Source organism: Oreochromis aureus, linkage group 15 (assembly GCF_013358895.1).
Source record: "Oreochromis aureus strain Israel breed Guangdong linkage group 15, ZZ_aureus, whole genome shotgun sequence".
NCBI lineage: Eukaryota > Metazoa > Chordata > Actinopteri > Cichliformes > Cichlidae > Oreochromis > Oreochromis aureus.
Window position 1 is genome coordinate 12,290,648 of NC_052956.1, and position 16,089 is coordinate 12,306,736.

The 16,089-nt window shown below is 40.4% G+C and overlaps 1 protein-coding gene across 2 annotated transcripts; it reads left to right on the top strand.

The window, feature by feature from the left end:
- The first annotated feature begins 1,087 nt into the window (after positions 1 to 1,087).
- Positions 1,088 to 14,385, top strand: cd164 (CD164 molecule, sialomucin). 2 transcript variants are annotated; one of them, XM_031727670.2, is made up of 6 exons: positions 1,217 to 1,606; positions 2,153 to 2,224; positions 8,287 to 8,352; positions 8,718 to 8,792; positions 10,508 to 10,588; positions 10,674 to 14,385. In XM_031727670.2, exons 1-6 carry the CDS (start codon positions 1,537 to 1,539, stop codon positions 10,838 to 10,840), a joined length of 531 nt encoding a protein of 176 aa, XP_031583530.1. In that variant the 5' UTR covers positions 1,217 to 1,536; the 3' UTR covers positions 10,841 to 14,385. The 2 variants fall into 2 exon arrangements, with proteins under 2 accessions (XP_031583531.1, XP_031583530.1); XM_031727671.2 differs by lacking the exon at positions 8,718 to 8,792 and having other exon boundaries at positions 1,088 to 1,606.
- The last annotated feature ends 1,704 nt before the right edge of the window (positions 14,386 to 16,089 follow it).

A 16,089-nucleotide genomic window follows, 5' to 3' on the forward strand; every position in this document is an offset into this window, starting at 1 on the left:
ATTTTCATTGGGAGGGGCTAGGATGGACAGGATTAGAAACGAGTAAATCAAAGGGACGGTTCGGGTTGAGTGTTTTGGAGACAAAAAGAGGCACGGCTGAGATAATTTGGACATGTGCAGAGCAGGGATAGTGGATTTTTTTAGTTTAGATTTATTTATTTATCTATCTGTCTAGTTTTTATTTTTACTTTTTCCACATTCAATTTGAGGTTTTAGTTTAGTTTTAGTAAACTATAATAACTTTGAGATCAACTAGAATCATGACAAAGGGCCATTAATTAAAATGCTTTACCATGTAACTGCTGTGAATTACTTTGCAGAAATAACATGTTTTTTGTTTTTGTAGCACATATGACATTTTAGAATCAAAACAATGAAACTTGCTTGCTTTTTTAAATTACATTTAAAAAATTCCCAACAAAACAGAGCAATTGCAGTTATTGTGAAGAAATTAAAAAATGAAATTAAAAAAATTTAACTGTAACAACTGTTTATATCAGGGTTATCTAACTCATTTTATATCACTCTGATCTTAACGGGTTGAATCAGTGAGACTTCAACAGTGTGTCTAAATAAAAATGTCCACAGTTGATGCCCTCCTTCACGTTTTTCAAAAAAGCCCAGCACGCCACATTAGAGGCTTTGGCTGGCCGATTCTGTCCTTATGTTTGACGCACGATCTGATATCGTCGTGTTGGTGTTGTTCCCAGATCATCATGAAAATGTTGTTCCAGGATCAACATTGCAAATGACCAATCAGAATGTTGTGACGTCATACTTTTGCGACTTTGGGAAAAACCGCCGTAAAACAAAAAACTGTACTTAAGCTGCGAGAAACCGCCTCTGTCCACCGATCAACGGACCCTGACCCTAATCCTAACCCTTTAATAAACGGTAAGCACAATTGATATTGTCCTTGCAACATTGGAATTTCATAAATGCAGGAATGGCTTGGCGCGCAAAAGAATAACGTCACAACAATGTGATTGGTCACTTGCAATGTTGAACCTGGAACAACATTTTCATGATGATCTGGCAACAACACCAACACGACGATATCAGATCATCCATGTTGGACACCCCTGGTTTACATCATTAAAACTGACCTAAACTAAGGGACGTCTTGGTGCGTTCATGGCCCTCTCTAGCGGGCCAATCCCGGCTTCAGTGTGAGGTTATTTTAACCGTGTTTTGAGGCACAGGTGCACTTTCATAAGGTGTTTTCAACAGGGTCTCAGCCAATCAGAAGTGGAGTCTCTTCCTCGCTCTAGGACACCCTCCTCCCTTCCCTGTTGTTGACGTACTGCCGGCCCATTTCTTGATTTTTCTCACCCCTCCCTAGGAGCTGCCACATGACCTGTCAAGTAGGAAGTGTTGAAGCTAGCGAGCAGAAGCAGGAACAGCGGCGGCACGAAACGCAACACAGAGGGGTAGCTGTGAAATCTCCCGAGTCTCGTTCTCGACGCTTCTCTCAAGATACGTTTACCCCCTCTCCACCCCTGTTGAAGCAGGCTCAGCAATAAGTTGTCCGCAGTCATGTACGTGAAGGTGGTGTTTTTCGCGGTGGCTCTGGCTCTGATTGGCGCGGCAGTCGCGGCAGACTCAGGTAAGTTTTCGCGACCTCTCGTCGTCGAGCTAGTAGCTAGCTACAACCCCGCTCTTTAGCCGGATATCCACCCCCGGGAAACAGATATATCTCACTGCCTGTTTGGCTCCATTTTCGGTCACCTCCTATTAGTTTAAAAAAATGTCCTGCTTTACGTAAAAATAAAATACCCCCCCCCCCCCCCTTTCTCTCCTTCTAGTAGCTTGTCATCTTTATGTCCACGCTGGCCACTCAGGACTCGAGGATTAGCTAGCGTTTGTTTTTGAGCTCGTTATAGTGGGATTATTTGTGCCATGGTGCGACTTCTGAGAGGAATTGTGACACTCGCTTTAACCCAAACTGTCATATCCATCTGACTGGGTTGTTATGAAATATACACGGGTTAGTTTAGCCACATTTTAAGAGCTTTTTACCAGCTTGCTTTGATCATCTGTGCTTAAAGGATTTAAATGTGTAAATTTGCCACCTTCTGGCGATCTACAGGGAAACTATTGGAAGTTACTTTAAATTACAAATAACCATAACTAAAATCTGATTTCTTTGCAGATGGATGTTCCGAGCATACTTCATGTGATAAATGTGTGAATGCCCTTGGTTGCCACTGGGCTAATTGTTCATGTGAGTACCTGTCTTGTATTTTTGAAGCATGAGAGCAAAGGTTTGTATGTCCAGAAGCCTTGGGGTTTATTGGTTGCACGATTCCCGGTATAGAGAGCAATGATCTCATCCCTGTTTCCCTAAAGCCCAAGCAGCAGCTTAATGTGGTATCACCAGCTGGTGCCAGTGGATCTGAACAGGCTGGTTTTGGGAAGTAAATTATGGATGCAAGCCAAGTTTGGAGCAATGCTCTGCTACTGTTATATTAAATTGATTGTGGGGGATTAATAAGGGGCTTTTTTTTCTCCCTTGGGGCATTTAGGTTTATTTTCAGTTCTGGCTGGGGTTTCGATTCCCTTCATTTCTGTGCTGCTTTTTTCTATTGTCATAAAGTGGAATCAGATGTCTGTCCAGACCTGAGCCTGCTCTGACATGTCCCTGATTTATACTCTTTTGCACAGCAGTTAGGAAATATGCTGCCCTAATTTGGAAGTGTGCTGGCTGTGATGTGAAATATGCGTTATTCAGTTACAAGGGTCTGCCATAACAAAATCTGCATGACAAATAATTTCCTGGCTAAGTAACGGCTTTTCACTCACTACATCCTCCCCCTGTGGTTTGGTGTGTTTTGTTTTTAGTTTTTTTTCACACTCTTACCAGGAAATAAGGTTACAGGTTTTATGGGCAAAGCAGAGATCAGGGTATTGTGATCTTGTTTGCTAAAAATAAAAGCTCTGTTACACAAATTGAGTCAGCAGATAGGAGTTAAATTATACAATTTAACTTCCGTCATTTTTGGCTTAAAGCACACTACTTCTTTAATCCTCATGAGTGGTGGAGGCCCACCAGGGGGATATTAACTGTATCACCCTAGAGAACCTTATTATATATTTGTGCAGTGTCTATGGAAGGAGACACAGCACAGGTCTCTGGTGATTTGTGAAGATGATGATCAGGAGAGGTAGTAGGGGGATGTGTGGCAGGAAGCCTGCAATATCCTCATGCAGAGGAACTGAAGGAAGGAGCGGATAATGGCAGAAGTGGAGGAAAGAGTGTGGAGATTGGATAAAAGATAAGCTCTCTTCATTATATTTTAAGCCTCAAGTTCAAGTTTGAGACAAGAGTATCTGGTGATCTCAGCCTGGAAATCTTGTGCCTTTAGGCTCGGTTAAAGAGCTCTTTGTAATCTCAACTGTATCACAGGTTGGGCCACTGAAGCCAAATTGCAACAGTTAAATTTAATAAGACAGGTGTCTGCGCTTTACCAGCTCATGGTAGCTGACCTGTTTGACAGCGTTACTGGTGAGAAGCTGTATTCAGATTAGTTGATCCCACACCCTCCTCCTGCTTTGTCTCTGAAAGGGAAACGATGATGCACACTGCCTGACGATTTGTTGGGAGGTTAAACAGGAGAGGTGAGATGGCGGCTACGTGCCTCTTTTCAGAGGACTGGATTGGTAGGTTTCCCAAAGGAGACATCTGCCTGGGTTTACAGTTTACGCATGGACGGAGAGGAAAACTCACAAGTCACAGATGCCAAAAGCCCCGAATCTTCAGAGAATATATTAAGATAACCCTGTTAGGTTTCTAGTAATTTTAAGTTTTATTTCACAAATATTTGTGATAGCAGTTGGGTTTTTTCCCCCCCCCCCCACTCTATCCAAATAAGATAAGAACTCTTGAGTCATGTTTTGTCTACTTGGCCTTTCGTAACAGCTCTCAAGCCTGCTGCATTATAAAGTCCTGGTGTAAGCCTACAGCTAAACCTCTCACACAGTCGTGAATGAATCAGCTCTTCGAAGTGAACTAAGCAAAAACCGGAAAGGTCAGCTCTGGACACGTCCAAGTTGGCTGTTGTGAAATGCAGCATAACCACACTGCTGTAGCGAGTAACCGCCCCCAACATTGTCATAACTAGATTTATCTTTGGTTTAGGGATTTTGTATAAACAGGTCTTCGGCGTCATTTCCCTGCTGCTTGGTATTTAAAAGCTTGAAAGTTTACACGTGTGGACGCACGCTCTGTAGTGCCTTTTAAGTACAGGTTGAGATGAACCTATTTTCTGTGGTATGCTTGAGGCCTTGTGCGACTTTCTTTCACTGACATCAATTTGTGGACGTTACCGGGTGGTGATGATAATGGCACCATTTTGGAAAAAGGCTGAGAGCGTGTCCTACCTTTCACAGCTGGCTGTGAGATAACATCTCTCTGACCTATTTGAGAGTGAAAGGAAGGAGGGGAAAAAAATGCTTTTCCTACGTGGTTCAGCATACGTTGCCTGCAGGGTCTGGTCACACACAAGGTGTGAAATACAAGGCGGGCAAATAATTTCGAATTTACTTGCTCGTGGGCTTCTTGAAAATCACAGTTGGTAAGGTAATGAGTCATTTAAGTTTCCAGCATAAGGTAGCAGGATGTGCGTAAAAACAGGGAAGAGCTGCACATTTGTGTGTTGTGGCACAAGTGAAGACTTAACAGAATAACGACCAAATACGCCAACAATCATTTGCACAGTGACACAGTCTATGCTGAAATGTTGCATCATGAGCTCGTCAAACCAGTTATTATGATTCAGTAGCTGCTTGGTAATCGCTTGTGTCCAAGGCGCAAAATGCACAACTTGATACACAAGACCACAAAATAAGCCCTTTGTGGAGTGGAAAATACAGCTACTGAATCATTTTTGACTTTGTTCAGCCAAAGATGCTTTCAGTAAACCGCTTTAGACTCGCCCGCTGTTAAAAGTTGATTTGTCTTTAATTTATGGGCAGCCACCTGGTGAGGGTCATTGGGCTCGGCTGCTCTGGATTATAGTGTAACAAGAAAAGGTGATGTATGATGACGTTTTACAGCACCAGGTGCAGCGCAGTGAATAGAAACCGTCCCCTTTATGATGTTCCTGTATTCAGGATGGTAATGTCTCCATATGCTCATAAAACAAGACGAGGTCAAGGGTAATTGATGGCTTATCCCATCACCAGATGTTACTGCAGCTTATTGTAACAGAGTCCTGACGGTGAAAAGACATTTCCTTTAAAGACGGTGTTAGGAATCAATGTTCTGTAGACAAGTGACAGCAAAGTGCGTGCCTGCTGTTACTCAATAACTGTTTTTATGTCCTGTAAGTTTTACTCATAAATGAAAGCCCTGCTTGGCTCAGGGGTCAGCAAGCATGTGACCATTATGCAGTGGACCATTTCTGATTTAGTACTTCATTGTTAAATAATAGAGCTATAATATTGAATACATAAATAAATAGCAGCCTACTGGCTTTAAATATAGTTAAAGTAAACAAAAAAGGAACATTCAATAGCACATGAAGCATACAATAAAGAGAGCAGTGTTGCTGGTAAAAGCAAACTGATTCAATTCTCTATTTTTCCTCAAGGACATATTTATTTACTTTTTTAGGAGGTCTAAGCATTTATGTGTAAACATCCATGCTAGTCACCACAATTGAGGTACAGCAGAGTCACTGGAGGTGAGATAGTAAGCCGTGTGTTTGTGACCCCTGGCTTCGTTACTGATATTCACGGAATAAATGCACAATTAAAATGATTTTAAGTAAGATTTTTAAATAATAGGGATGCATATAGTGTTTTTCTTTTCTCCCCCTTGCAGATTAAACTTTATTGTATTTAACATGAAAGTGGTGAGAACTGCTCCTCGTAATCGTGTTACTTTGTATTTTAATTTGAATATTTTATTTACGGTCATGTGTCAGAATGAAAAACATTGCATTTCTTACATTTGAGAAGCAACGGCCAGCATTTTAACATTCTTGCAAAGAAATAGCCTTCAAGTAGACCAATCATTCTGCTCGAACACATCATACACTTCAGGAGTTTAACTGAACACCATCAATTAATAATTATTGCCAATTGATCCTTGCAGAATGTGGTTCATGCTGAACAGCAGCAGTGAAACTTGCACTGTGAAGCTGGGTGTGGACAGAATGTATAGTCACACGGTGCTGCTGACAGGAATGACTCATTGTCACGTCACTGTGACACAGGCTGAGCAGTGCCACCGGAGAAACTCGCACAAATTGACTGAATTTGTGGAATTTCAATTTGCCTGAATTTGTGGAATTTCAATTTGCTCCTGTTAATGAAGTCTGTAAAGCAGTGAAGCCTGCAGCTTGACTTCCTGTCAAAGTATTTGGGTCAAGCAAGACTTCATGGAAGGGCAAAGTCCCCTTCTGTCGTGGTTAATAAGTAATGAGATTATTTGCTAAAATATCATACAACTAGATGACCAAAGCCAACAGGCTGGAAAACAGAGGTGAAGTCGCATTAGCTGAAAACAATGACTGAATATAACTCAATGACTCTACTTTATATTTGAGGGGGAAACATTGCGTCTCCACTCTTTTGACAGCCTTAAACTGGTTTCACAATTTACTCTCCAACAGTGTTTGAAGAATTAAGGCGGGGAACTGCACACAAAAGGAAATAATACACGTCATACATATTCTCACTAATGGAAAGGCTTCGACTGGTTAAGGCAAGAGAAGCTGTTCGAGTAGAGCATGTAGGAGGAAAAAACATGATATCCACTCACTAGCTGTGAATTCTAATGGCGATTACCTGCTGTAGTCTTCCACGGGCACAATCAGACAATACATGGACTTTGACTGTATAATGTCTGATCCAATTGAGTCGAGTATTCAGGTACTTGCATGCAGCTCCGCAGGAAATGTCTGAAAGTTTTTGGGGCTGAAGTCCACTTTAGTTACAGGTTACTTAAAGGTGACTTAAAACATGAACACGAGAGATTAAACCTCAACAAGCCAAATATGAACCTGCTTCTTAAAATTAATTTGCCTTTCTTTATTTCTATTTGTGGGGTTTGTTTATCCCAAAAGGTGGCAAATTCCCAAGTTACTGCAACCAAAACATTAAGCGAAAACTACAAGAGAATACTTTAAACAAGTAGAAAAATGAACTGTATGATATGAGAATGCAAAATGGTTTCACGAGGCAAAAATTACACAAAGAATAAAGTAGGAAAACCAAGTGAAATTAAATAAAGATCCACAATAAATTAAAAAAAAGTCTGCCATGTAAGAGGTGCTCCACTGCCTGTCTATTAAGTGGTGCAGAGGGTGGTCCAGATTACCCTCCCCCTCAGCTTCCACAGTTATTTGGATGCTGGGTTCACAAGCTCGTAGGCAGGTGAAGGAATTCAAACAGCACCAACGGTGATGAAAGAGATTTCCCGATCCACGTGGTATGGATGCATTACACAGTTATAGGATTATAACTGTGTAATGCAAATTACAAAAACATTTTAACTGTTTCATGTTGAAATATCAGGGATTCCACCATATTTCGATCATAAACTGTGCCTGTGTGGGTTTCCTCCAGATACCTCAGCTTCCTTTCAGTGTTTCAAGATGCTTATTGGGTTAAGAGGTGATTCCAAATTGCCCTGAGTGTGAATGGTCATCGGTCTCTCCGTGTTGGCCCTGTGATAGGTACCCTGCCTGTCACCCTGTGACAGCTGGGATAGGCTCAAGCCCCCATGACCTTCAGTTAAATAAGTGGTGGTGAAATACTGGGTTTTTCCACATAGTTAACTGAAGAATCTGAATACTTCTATGATCCCTGAGAAGGTATCCAATTATCTGAAATGAATACAAAATACAAATAAAACAAACTAGTGTGAGACATGCTCAGCTTTAAAGTAAATAAAACGGAAGTGTCATTATGGGGGAGCAGAACATAAAAAGACACCATGACTGCAGGATGTGGGGCTGTGTGAGCAACCGCTCTGGGGTAGATAAGGAATTAGAACTGCTTCACTACAGATCAAATCGCTGTTTACATAAATGAGTTCAGTGCGAAACAGATCGTCATCTGAAGCGTCATCTATGCACATATGCTTCTTTTCTTTTAGATCAAATATTATTTTAGAGTACACTGAGTGCGTTTTTATTGCTTGTGGCTGCTTTCTGTAATCTGTATGAGCGTAACTTCAGTAATTAATCGTTGATGACACTAGTTTAACTGCTTGTGAAAATGTAATTAATATAAATCATATACCAGTGATTTAAAATATCATGCTTTTCTGTCTTTCAGCAACTCCTGCCTGTTACAATGTGACTCTCACACGAAATGGCACCTGCAGCAATGTTAACTGCTCAGGTAAGTTTAAAAGTAAACTGTTTTTCTAGACACCGGAGTGTAAATTACCATTTTACGTGTATTTTAAGATGTTTTGGGCCCAAAGAGAGTGAGCAGATTCTGTATTTGTTACCAAAGATGCATTTCTCCACATTAAAGTGATTAAATTGGCTGTAAATTCTGTTTGTCTCACTAACTAAGGTGTTGGCTAATGGTCATTCTGAGTGTCTGTCTTTTCTTGTTTTTCCTATTTGTTTGTGTTTGTAACATTAAAAAAATGCTGTTGTAGACTGTTGTGAAATTTCTAAGCATAACTCTGTTTAAGTGGTTTGTCTTGCTTTCCTCTTTACCTCCTCTTTTGATGTTGGTTCCCTGTCCATTTTCAGGCCCTACCACTACCCCCAATCCTACAACCCCCCATGCTACTGTTGTTCCCACCACCTCTAACAGCAATACCACAGGTAACCATTCCCTAAAATCCTCAGCTTTTCCCTCCTGTTGTCTGTGCTAATGTTCAAGTGGTCTCATTAATAAAAATGTGATCTCTTAAAGTTGTAATACTTAAGAGTTTCATGGAATCAGACACTGGTTTTGATACCTAATGCTGCTGCGTTTTCCAACTAGTGGCTTTTATTGCGACAACTAACAACCGCTTTCCATTAATACCTACGCGGATCGACTCGACTTCTTGTTGTAAATTTTTTAATTTTTAATTTTCCATTTTCCTTGTTGCCGGGTTTCAAAAATGGCAGTTGTGATTTTTGTAAAGGAGACTCTCTCATGATTCATCAAGTGACACAACTAACTAGCCAGTCTGTGGCACGTAGACCCTTGATGTCACATTTTCAGATCCATCGTGAAGAGAGCGCTGGACTCAAAACCTATTGATTGGGTTGGCCTGTCCTATAGTTTGTATTGATAATGCTGACTTGTCTGCAAACACTTGCAATATACTTTGTCATCTATATTTGTAGTTAGGTTTTAGTGAAATTTCAAGTAACACAGTGAAAATTCCAACCCGTTTCATGTAAGAACCTTCGGCAATCACTTGCCAAGTGGTTGCAGAGTGCAAACGTTTCACTAGCAACCAGTGACTACTGGGGCCACTGACAGGTCTTTGGACCTGCAGGATTACAGTTGATTTCACAGCAACTGGCCGCAACCATGTCAACTGATGGAAGAATACACGTTTTTTTTTTTTTCCATTGCGATCAGTGGTTGCCAGTGGGTCTCTTGGCCTCTGTGAATGAAGCCTTAGGTGAAAAGTTAGATCAGAGTTACAGGGTACAATCAAACAGACAAGCACATCCCGTTGTGCAGTAGCATGGCTGATTCTGAACACAAGGCTATTGATCAGAGAAAAAAAATACAGAATTGAATTTTTAAATCTTCTTTAAGACTCAAGACGCTTGAGGAAAACATCATACAGAGCAGATAAATTCCTGTTGCGGGAGCTGCTCGGTGTGTGGATCAGTCTATTTTCAGGTCTGCTTAAATTACAGGCACCACACCTCCAATTCCTAGCCAACTTCACTGTGCTCGGCTTCTGTTGTTGTTGTTTGGAAAAGAACTTGCATCATATGAAGCATGAAATCAGATTTCAGTGCATCCAAACTATTAACATTGTTGGTGTGTGCTGAATGGGCGGAGTCAACATTTTAAACTGTGTCAGCTGACGCATGAAGTGCTCAGTTCAAGCATATGACTGATACAAACACAAGGTCATTCCTGCAGTTCAGTCACAAACTGAAAACTAAAGTCAGTTTATGTCTTTAATGCCAGCTGGTGATTGCTGGTATCATTTATTATTTCTTTATGTCTTTATCATTTTCTTTACTGCATCTTTCAATTATTATATATATATATATATATATATATATATAGCTAGCTAGCATCTCTCAGTACACTAACTAAACACCCCATCAGATCCATGGGATTTTGAAATGCATGCTATTTCCTTGCCCCTTCTCGTCACTTTTTGCCATCTTCTAGGAAAGAAAAGCTGCTTATCCAGTGTTTACACTCCGGCTAATCAAAGTGTAGCTATAGTGTTAAATCAGGACCAGTGACCAGATCAACCAGGAATTTAAATCTTAAGGATTACAAACTGAAACGTGTCATATAACCTGCTTGTTTTGAGGCTAATAGATGGTTAATTACTGTGATTCTACTACAGAGAATGGAACCAGTACTACTACTCCTACTGCTACCACCAATTCACCAACGACACACTCCAACTCCTCGAGTACTTCTTCAAGTAAGTCTCAGAAACTATACGATTTTTACGTCTGTCTTGTAATGTACGGAAACATCAGTAACCGATCTCTGCACTTTCATCTCAGCTGTAACTGTCACAACAGTCAGCCCGACAACCGCCCCTCACAAGAACTCGACCTTTGATGCCGCAAGCTTCATCGGTGGGATAGTGCTGGTCCTGGGACTGCAAGCCGTCATCTTCTTCCTCTACAAATTCTGCAAGTCCAAGGACCGCAACTACCACACCCTTTGAAAAGCTCGCACTTTAGGATCCACATCACTTGACCTATCCTCGCCAACTAGACCCTTCCAGAGAAAGCTCCCTGATCAGCACACACTCATCCACGTGGTCTCAAACAGTGTTTTCAAGCAGGTTAATTTTTTTTATCGATCATCTTTGTGGCACTTGTGATTCTAGCCTCCATTAGTGCTGCTGTTGTAGTCACTATAGAGGAACCCACGCATGCCCGTATGTGTGATAAATCAACAGCCAAACAGATCCTCAGTGACGGGGCATTCAGGCCTTGAGCATATGGATTACATCATCCGGTAGCTACTCCCACCTCCATCGCGCAGTTACTCATTTCTGCAAAGACCATTTCCCAGTGAATCTGAAAGGAAGGGGGGTTGTGTTATTTACAGCCTTCCTTCTCATACCTTCGTTAGTTAAATAGGCCACATAACAGTTAAAAGAATTAGCCATGTATACAGAGCGTCCCAGGAGTCGTACAGCTACAGAGGTCACGTTGATTTGGAAACACTGTTTGAGTTCACAACTGCTCTTTAACACGACGACTTTGATGATTCAGTTTTGCTTTTTTCCTGTTAAATTGTGGTTTCCTCCCCTCTGTGCAGCTGTATTATGTATATGTGTTCATAGATGATGTAAAAGAGGCGGGGATTCTAAAAAAAAAAAAGGGATAAAAGCAGAACCAAATCATCTAATGTCGGTAATAAAACAAAAAAAACAGACTTATTTATTGATGGGTGTCTCCAGTAACATTTAGGAGTGCTGTGTGTTTTCTCCTGCTGAATCCCCCTTTCCATCCTAATATTCAAGATGTTAAAACACCAACTGCCAGCAGGGCAGCTCAGTGCAATAAATCATGTATCGAGCTCATTTCCCAGCCATTAATCTCCCAAACTTCCTGATCTTAACCGGCGTCAAATAGTCCATGTGCGGGTTGCCAACGTGGAGCTGGCCGTTCTATTCTGTGGAGTAGTTGAAAGGATCAAAAATTAATGATTGTAGAATATTTGTTAAAAACGAGAATGGGGAAGTTTTTTGTTTGTTTGTTTTTTTTTTTTTAGAATAGTAAGTACATTTCTTGATGTGGACAGTGAAAGCAGTGAAGTGCCTTTAATGTCCTATATGACTTAAAGAGAAAGAGGGGTGAGTGTTTATTAGTTTATAAGAGAGAGAGAACTGTATCGCCGCGAGAACCATCGTATTGCAGCTGGACTGAAGAGCCTTTAATGTTGGTGAATACAGGAGATGGTGATAACAGGAGGGCCTGGATCTTTGTTTGGGTGGGGAGGGATCCCCTGTAAGTTTAACAGATATTCAGTGCATGAAACCCGCAGTTACTTCAGTGGTGACTTTGTAGAAAGTACTTAAAGGTACTCTAGCATCTAATTCACCCTCTAAAAGCTCACAATTCATGTTTTCCAAGTTCAACCAGGGAGGGGGGGTTTAGAGTGGTGTTGTAAATCTGAGTGTACCTTTTGTGAAGAAATGGGGAGAATATTGGGCGTGTTTAAAAACTTGAGAATCGGAGAGAGTTTTGTTGTTTTTGTCAAATGAGCATCGCACCTCTTGATTTTGGATTTTTGCCATGTTAAGTGAGAGGATTGTGAATGAAAAAACAGCTTGGTGGCTGTGCTTAAAGCTTGTGCTGATTCCTCTGATTAGCTTGCTGCTAACTGTGATTATTTTCTTATCTCTCTTGTACATAGCCACGTCCTGTCTTTGTTTTACTTAAGGAAAAGCTAGATGAAGTGTTTTTTCTGAGTTTTTTTTTTTTTGTTTTTGTTTTTTTTTTTGGTCTTTTTTTTTTTTTCTTGTAGTTGCTTGTCAGTGTCAGGAATGTCTTCTTTAAATGCCTTTTTTCTCCTCTTGCATGCTGGATGCTTTTTTTCCTTCCATTGCATATGCTCTTAGGGATTTCAGTATACTTCAAAAAACAAAACAAAAAAACCACTTGATTATTTGTGATTAGCCCATATGCTAGTTGAAAGAATGCCTTGAATCAGTGTGGATCAAGCCAAAGTTCTCAGTTTAGGCATGGAAATTGAGCATTGCACTGAGGAGCTTTGTTTTCTATCTTTGCTTTTGTAAATGTTTTCATGGTTTAGCCAAAAAAAATAGAAAAAAATGCTTGTATAAATACTCAGCCTGAAATATTACTAGATAATGAATGAATGATCAGCTTGTTTTTTAAGACATTCAGTGGAAATGTTTTTCTTCTTATTGTTTGATTTGGTTTGGGGGTTTTTTGCTTACGTGATTTTTTGGATTACGCGTTTCCTGCTGCTCACCATTAACACGCCTTTAAAACCTACAGTCACCTGATGGCATTAGGCTACAGCCCAAAGACCCATGTGTGGCAGGTAGGCTGCAGAGTTTTTTGCCTTAGCTGCACCCCTTCGTTCACTCTCTGCACGTGGAGTCCCTTCGGCCAATTTAAAAGAAACATTTGAGTTCATTCCCAGCTGCTGAGTGGGCTGCTGTGCAACTCTGTTCAGCGTGGTCGCTGCGTTCCTTACAAACGGGGCATCACATGTTGATATCCATGGATAACTGATGTCCATTGTGTTAACTCTGCAACTTCTCCTACAAGATACTTACTCAGTCCCTGCACCTTTTTAAGGAAAAGTGCCTTATTCAGTTGATTTCATAGATATATATATCTATAGATATATAGTTGTATTGCAAAATGATATGCCACATGTATTAAGTAACGATGGGACTCAGCACTTTCAGGCCCCTGTGAAGTAGTTTTCTGTGTCGTATTCTGCTTAAATGTCTGTTTATGTCACAATCGGCCTTAACTTCTTGATCAAACGAGCAGCGATAAGCCGTCCAGGATGGGGTGGGGCGCAAGGGAGAGGTTGACTGTGTTCCTTTCTTTCAAGCGATGCCATTGAAGCAGCATTTTAAGTATACAGCAGAATCAAAGGTGCTGCTTTAGAGATGTGAATCCTTTATGTTTCAGCTAAATAAAGCACGGATGTGGCCTGGACAGCCTCTCACCAACATATAGAGATAAAATTCACCAGTAAAGTTGCAACCACGGCCACAAACCTCTAGTGTTGTAAAGTCACACTTCCTCCACGCTGCAAATGGTCACATGGTGACTCCACTTTGGTTCTAATTTGCAATTGCTGCATCAGATGACCTTGCTTTCTGTCTTTTGTAGGATTTCAAATTCAAAATCCAAACTCGTTTGGTTGCGCAGTTCTCTCCAATCAGTGTTCAGCTCAGAGAGAGGGAGAGATGTGTAACAGGCTATGCTTTATTTTTTTCCTCCTTTCTCTCGTGGGTTTATTGCTTTTGTCTGTTAAAGGCCATCAGTCTTGTAGGTACGACCTTTGGGCTTTCCCTTCTCACACAGCCATATGTAGACACTTGCAGGTGCCAGAATGCCTCCTAAAATGTTTTGTGCTTATTTTGTGCCCTTCTTTTCTCCCACTTCCTCTTAAACTTTGTTTTGGTTTTCGTTTTTTTTGCCTCGTTTCCTAGTGTTGCCTTTATTTTCACAATGTTAAACCAATAAAGTTTGAATATTGTAAAACGAATCACTGCAGCATAACATTTGCTTGGGAGCTCGTCATTTACATAAGTGGAAAGACGATACCTGGGCAGGTCTTGTAGAGCTCTTGTCACCATGGTTACAGTTGAAAAGCCATTTAAAAGGTGGTGTATCAGTTTCTGTGTGAGTATAAGTAATACTGGCTGAAATTCAGAAGGACAGATTGTCCTGATAAAGAGGAAGCGAGTATAAACGCAAATAATTTATGCAGAAATTCAACACTAATGGCAAAATTATCAATATATTTTACATTTTCTTTCATAGCTCATGGAGTGACTCCATATTGTATGGGTTTCCACATTAACAAGTCAAAGATCCTTGATTTGAGCCCAGGAGGAGACCCAAATCCCCTTTTGAGGTTTCTAAATCAAACATGTAGACAGCTGGTGAAGAAGGGAGCAGCTGTCACGACCATTTATATTTAAAGAAAACAGAAACAAAACCAAAAAACCAAATTTGATATATGAAACACATACTAATTTTATTTTTAGCGCTAAGACCCAACAATGATACAGAGAAAACCTCAATCAGGTGCTGTTGAGCGAGCACTTGGTGAGAATAGGAAGGAAAAACTTCCTTGTTTGTTCTTCCAACTCTGAATGTTAATTGTTGACTTTGGAAGTGAGCATAACGAAGCACGAGTCTTATTTCAGTATATATGCTGTATATTTAATCAGGTCTTTGGTTTTTGTGGGTCTCTTTAAATTGACTATAGAGACAAATTGACAAACACAATAACTTTGCTTATAACAATATCAAGACTTTCTGTCAACATCTAAGAGTCTGAACACATTGGTTTCTGTTTAAAGCTTCTGCTAAGGTGAATTAATCCTGCTTGTTTTCCATGGGTGGATAAAGATCTTTACTGAGCGTGTGCATATTAAATTTCAGCATTCAGCTTGTTTCTGTTTTGAGAAACTGAGAGTTACGCTGTTACAGCAGTTTTCTATTTTCAGACTTTAAGTGAGGTGATTGAGCACATATCCCAAAATGTTACAATAATCTGGAACCATAAAATTTTTTATTTGTTTGTCTGAGAAACTATTCCAACTTATGATCAGCTTCACCTGCTCCTCTGGGTGTGTTGCTCTCTGTTTACTTAAGAGTCTAATGGAAAAAGTACACTCACTGACACGCTTGCTTTCTTTGTATTGCCCATGAAGGATCCACTCCAATCCACCCTGCCCAAACCCTGCTCTCAATTTTCATTTCCTTGTGTATCAGGGGCTCATGACCTGCTGTGAGGCTGATGGGTCATAAGGTGATTATATGGATAAGAAAGCAAAAACAAAATGTGCATACAGTTCATTCTTTCACTTCTTCAAGCCACTAAAAATCTCTTCAGTGAAGCAGCTCAAGGTCAACCCTTAAAAAGTCTTGGCCTCAACACAGATCCCAATGTAGAAAAAGTTAGAAAATCACTGTGGACTGTATACAGACAGGAGATGCTGTTGCATGACCTTAAAAGGGCAGTTCGTGCTTGAAAACCCTCCAGTGTGGCTGAATTAAATATAACAATTCTGCAAAAAAGAGTGATGTAAAAGACTCATTTCTAGTTATCATAACCGTTTGATTGCAGTCCTTGTTGCCAAGAGTGGCACCAGTTATTAGGTTTAGGGGCAAAAACATTTTCTTTAATAATTTTCACACAGAGCCAAGTATGTTTGGACCGTTTTTTTTCTTTAATAAA